General features: G+C 27.6%; 2 protein-coding genes across 4 annotated transcripts in view; both read right to left on the reverse strand.

Moving 5' to 3' along the window:
• Nucleotides 1–2,805: 2,805 nt before the first annotated feature.
• On the reverse strand, nt 2,806–3,523 carry LOC108755688. Its single transcript, XM_018498845.1, has 2 exons — nt 3,391–3,523; nt 2,806–3,259 (listed from the first exon to the last, which is right to left on the reverse strand). The coding sequence occupies exon 2, from the start codon at nt 3,204–3,206 to the stop codon at nt 2,970–2,972; it is 237 nt and encodes a 78-aa protein (XP_018354347.1). The 5' UTR covers nt 3,207–3,259; nt 3,391–3,523; the 3' UTR covers nt 2,806–2,969.
• A 1,001-nt stretch (nt 3,524–4,524) lies between these two features.
• LOC108755679 (dysbindin protein homolog) overlaps nt 4,525–5,858 on the reverse strand; it is a 21,253-nt gene continuing 19,919 nt past the window's right edge. For all 3 annotated transcript variants that reach the window (XM_018498829.1, XM_018498830.1, XM_018498828.1), the window contains exon 6: nt 4,525–4,674. In XM_018498829.1, the coding sequence (XP_018354331.1) occupies nt 4,586–4,674 (89 nt within the window). In that variant the 3' untranslated portion in view covers nt 4,525–4,585. The remainder of the gene's footprint in view (nt 4,675–5,858) is intronic.

A 5,858-nucleotide genomic window follows, 5' to 3' on the forward strand; every position in this document is an offset into this window, starting at 1 on the left:
ACGGCAACCTTCCTTCTGGCTTATGTCTTTTAATTTTAGTTATACAATTTATTTCAGTTTTTGTAGGTGAATTACAGAAGAGATGAAGTAATATCTATTTTCTATTATTTTTAATGTATGGACGAAAGTAAAAGAAACAGTTTGTGTAAACTATTTGTATTTTATTTTATGATAAAAAATGAGGATACACTTGTATACTATACGTATGGAGGATACTCGTGAATATATAACAATAGACCTTTAAAGAAAAACTCTGTGTAACATAAAGTCGGTTTTTGAAATTTCTTTAAAATGTGCATTATTCAAAAGTATCATCTATACGTATTATTTATAATTTAATTTTTAATATATTTAGTCAGTTTGATAATCTAAATGAATTTAAAAATATTGCCGTTTAAAAATATCCTTTTTCCCTTTAGGATTATATTATCAAATACGTTTATTTTACGCACAAAAATCTAATTTAGATGGAAACATAATTGTACTCTCGAGATAATATTACATTATAAACGCATGGAAATTGTTCAGTTATAGCGTATTTCAGGGTTGACACTGATCAATGTTCAAAGATATACATTGATACATATGTATACACACATAATATCATACAATGATCATAGCAATATCATATGATTATTGAATGATTTTAAGAATCCTAACGATCTATAGGATGTTTAAAAAGATTTCATTTGACATATAATGTCTATATGAATGTTTTCTCAAAGTGCACTATTTTGTAAAGCTGGAAATGTCAAAGAATAGAGTACAAATTGTGTCCATTATGCAAGAACATATAATGTATATATAAAATAGTGCAGTACACTGTATTTTGTACTCAAGAGTAAATACTATCGGTTGATGTACAAAATGCATTGCCTTCTATGCAACTTGCAGAGAGTAGCTTTTTTAGTTACTATCTTATTAAGAATGTTTTGTTACACTGGAACGATGATTTTTGATCGCCTTTTACGTTGACATTGGGGAAAAAAAGAAACTGCCTGCTTATCATTTCATTATGTGTTTTTTTTTTTAAATATAAGACGTATACTCATTCGATACAAGTGTAAATAGTAGATGTAAGACATTGTAAGACATTTATTTATTGTACAAATTTTACGATATGAAATTTTAATTGCTGAGAATTATCCCTCTATTATCACGAGTTCTTTACTAGACATAATAAAAAAAAGGGATTATCTTATCGTATAAGAGAAATTATTCTGAAAATTATTTGTCTTTAATATAGTACATTATGATGACGTAATAAGAAATTGTCACTATTTTTAGTGTCTTTTTAATAAAGTAAAAATGGACGATATATAATTTTTAATACATCAACATATTGGCATGTTCTTAAAGGAATGTAAATATATACGAATTTATACAACAGTCAATTTTGAGATTAACCAAAGGTTGCTGCTTTTATATATTTCTTATTGTAATATGAATTTTATACGTATTTGGATATCATGCAAATCAACTGCGAGATGTGTTCCAAATTTAATAGAATTCATTACGTTTAAAATAAACAATGATTTCCATTGCGTTTTGTGCAAACGTTAAATGTAGTGATAGATGTTTTTTTGTATGTTGTGAGAGAATCTTAGTAGAAGTAATATTAAGCTCCTCAAAAAAAAAACATCATATGTATCATACATTACTAAATTTATTCCAAAAGCTATTTATGCCTATTAATAGAAAGTAGAGTCTCTATGGAAATAATGGAAATAAAAATATTCGGTGCACCTTGTAAAGGTTTGTTCCAAGTTCAGTTGCACCGAACAATGCGAGCTTGTCAATTCTGCCTCGCAGAATAATTATCTTCCATATTATATTAATTAAAAAATGTTTACATGCCTTTCTATAAGATTCTTACATTAAAAAAAAGCTTATAGTTTAGATACATGACAATTTAATTATAATTAGTGCTAATTGAAACTGGTGTCAGAATTGTGGCTGACATATAAGTTTCATGAATACTGAAATTTTAGCTACAAATTTAAGGTTCAAAATTCAACACCGTTTTCGGCGAAGTTTTCTCAGGGCTAAATGTTTCACAATATACTTTTTATATAATGGAGAGACAAACTTTGCAATAATATAATATTAAATTATTTTATATTGGGGAAGCAGGGATTGAGGTAACTGCAATTAAAATTTCTCAAATAAAGAAAATATAATAAATTATGAGTCAATTAATCATAGGATATTCCTGCATAATATTAATTAAATTGAGTTATGATGTATATTTTCTCATAAATGACTTACATTTCTGTTTTTTTCTACAATCTGTAGTTTATTGTAATTTATCATCTAATATGATTTAAGGCTTGGCTTCTTGATGATATAAATTTTAATAATAATGGTACATTTTTCAGCTATTAAAACCACTGCGCCACTATTATTTTAGAAATTTTACATTTTCACATGACATATCAGACAGATGTCTCTGTCATATATTTCACAGGTGTCAAGATTATAAAATTGTTATATTTTTAAGGAAAAACTAAAAAATAAAACTGTACATAACAATTAGTTTATTGCATGTCATTTCTTGCTTCTGACATCATACAATCAATCTGGCACCTCGAAAAAGCCGAGCCTTAAAAAAATATAGATTATTGAAGACTTATAATTCAAAATATGATACATAAGATACATGGTCATTGCAAAATTAATAATAAATAAAATATCTAAAACTATATCTGTTACACAAAATAAAGCTATAAAGTTTATTTACAATAAGCATTTTAGCAATTTTAATGTATATATACGAATATATATATATATATATGAACATGAGGCTTATCTACATGAGTTTATTTACAGTCCTTAAATGTAGACTATAAATATATTCATTCTTGAAAATACATTGCTCAGCATTGTATCACTCACTATATTCATTTTTTTTACTATATGTGAAAAGAATTGCTTACACATACATCTCGACTGTGTGACAACATGTTGTCCTATGACAAATTTTCCGATGTATCTTCTATGTTCCTGCCCTCGAGCAGGAGCTCATCCTCCATCAGTTTACTTTGTACTTGTTGCAAGGGTCGAACGTATCGAAAGTATTCATACACCTTATAACCGATCATGAGGGTGCCAATCACTGTAACACCCATACAGACGCTCACAACACCTTTATGTAATCTATCGAATAACCTCTCCTTCTTTCTTTTCTTGTAGAATCTCGGATCCATCACTGGCGAATCTTGCTCGATTGCTCGTTAACAAACGTGGATCCTCGCTCACGCTGAAAATAACATTACGTAAGTATCACGACGTCGCGGCGCAACATTTTGGAATATAGATAACCTCGAAACAAGAAAATGTCGGAATTGCACGTAAATTTATATTTTTGATAATTTTGTAAGGACCGCTCACCTGAAAAGTGTTTATTTCAGTTCGTTCAGACTTATGTACAGATTGAATTTTTCGTCTAATCGACTTTTTTACTGAATACTCGGCGAATCAAAACTGCTTAGAAAGGGTATCATGCCGGCATCATGCCGCACGATATCCTGAGCGATTAAGTATCACAGTTCTCCACTGTATGGCGCTATATTTTGCAAAGTTAATTTCGATGTTGCGATTGTGAGTTTTGTACGTAAAACAGTATAACCGAAAATTAATACTAATTTGTATTCGAAATTTCGACATTACGATCTGCCAACACATCGTCGTGATGAAAGAATATTATTATTGACAAATACATGCAACCTGTTATTGCAGGTAGGTATTGTGAATGAAAATATAAAATAAAGCATCACATAAAAGGAAAATACATTTAAGCAATACTTAACATAAAATTTATAATTTTTTTTAATTTATAAAAATCTTAAGTGAATATATTTATTATCTCAAAGAATATTAATATATTTTGATTTAAATTTTTTTTTCCATTAGAAACAAACTGCTATTTTTAACTGTATCAGAGTAAAAAAAAAATGCAAAAGTTATCATGCTTATTGATAAGAGGAAAGAGCAAAGTTTACATAAAAAAATATAGAATTTTAGCAGATGCTTTTATATCAACATTTGTTTATTATAAGAAATTTATCGCAGCAAAAGAAAGAAAATGAACCTATATTATGAATTGTATGAATTTTGTTAAGCATATTTCATTAGATATAAATGTAAAGTTTCTAAAATAGTCTATAATTAATATATGTCAATTTATTTTATTTAGTTGTGATACAATTAAGGAAATTTAACAAAATAACATTTTTTTCTTACATTTATTTACATACGAGAGAATTGTTGCAGGGTTAAAATTTGAATTCCCTTCAATTCAAATAGTAAATAATACATAATACAATTCACAAAATACTTGCATTTGCGGACTGTACAAAATTTCCACAAAATTTAAAAGTCAGTTTAGGCATGAAAAATTGGAAGCATTCATATGAGAAACTTTTCACTAATTTTTTACACTCTTTATATTAAAAAGTTTAAATTGTCTGAGTCACAGCCCTAATATCTAATTGTAAGAAATGCAGTTAAAAATCATTCTTCGTCGCATATGCTATATCTTTAAATAAAAAAGTTTAGCAACAACATTTATTTGAATCCTCTGCTTTTAATTCTCTAAAAACTCATCAAATATCTTTGAATCAATGTCTAATACTATCTCGTCCAAGGATGGGCCTTTCGCAGAGACTGGTAACTCTAAATTTGAAACAGATAAATTAGTCATGTATATACATGGTGATAATTGAGAATTGCTGAAATTGAACTGTTATCTTGTAATGACTGAACAAAACAAAATTCAAGATTATTATAGGAGAAATCTATTATTTTTATTAATATATAATGTAAAAAGAAAATATATTTTTTTAACTTATGATAATAAAATTATGAGAGATAAGCAAAAATGAATTTGGCTCAGTGTATTTTTAAAATGTAAATTTAAATATTATGAATATTATACACTGTGAATATTGTACGCATATTATGCCAGTTGATGCAAATTCTCATATTCTTGTTAGATATGCCATAGTATCAATTGGAAAGTTGCAAAGAACTATTATTTTGTAAAGAATGTACTATGCAGAAAAAAATGACAATCATATCTAAATAAGAAAAGAGAATGCTCACGGTATAGGAAGATTTCTGCCTTAGAAATAAAACCTCTGAAACCTATAAATTCACTTAGAGTGTATGATATCTATTGCTGAATACCAATTCCACTTTTTTATCGGCAGAGAAAAAATTATATTTGAAGTTTTACCGAAGTAACACGGAGGCGAGAGAGGCAGAGAGTCCCAGCAAACGAGAATGAATTGAAATAGATTAAAATGGATTCAGAAATACGAATTCATGAATGTTAAAATGAATCCTTTTCAATCTTGAATGCATTTTTATTCATTCATAGGAATGGCATGGAGTATATATATATATATTTCTATGCTTTTCAATCTAAAAATATTATAGTATTTTGTATGCATCGTGAATACTGCTTAATTTAAAATTCTGAATAGGAAATGCAGTTTTTCAATCCAGTTGAATCTAAAAATAATATGGGCCATTTCCGTGCATTGTGAATACTGCTTAATTTAAAATTCTAAATAAGAAATACAGTTTTTCAATACAGTTGAATCTAAAAATAATATTAGCATATTATTATATTATTTCCATATTAATAATATTAGCCTATGCATTGTGAATACTGCTTAAATTCAAAATTCTGAATAGGAAATGTAGTTTTTTAATCTAATTGAATAAAAAAAAAGTTTTTTTTTAATGGCTCATTTTCTTAAAATTGATTTTCTTAAAATACGGATTCAAATGGATTGAAGATTTTCAATCCATTTCAATCCATTTTCGTTTGCTGGGGGGGGGGGGGGGGGAGG

Source organism: Trachymyrmex septentrionalis, unplaced genomic scaffold, assembly GCF_001594115.1.
Source record: "Trachymyrmex septentrionalis isolate Tsep2-gDNA-1 unplaced genomic scaffold, Tsep1.0 scaffold9, whole genome shotgun sequence".
Lineage (NCBI taxonomy): Eukaryota > Metazoa > Arthropoda > Insecta > Hymenoptera > Formicidae > Trachymyrmex > Trachymyrmex septentrionalis.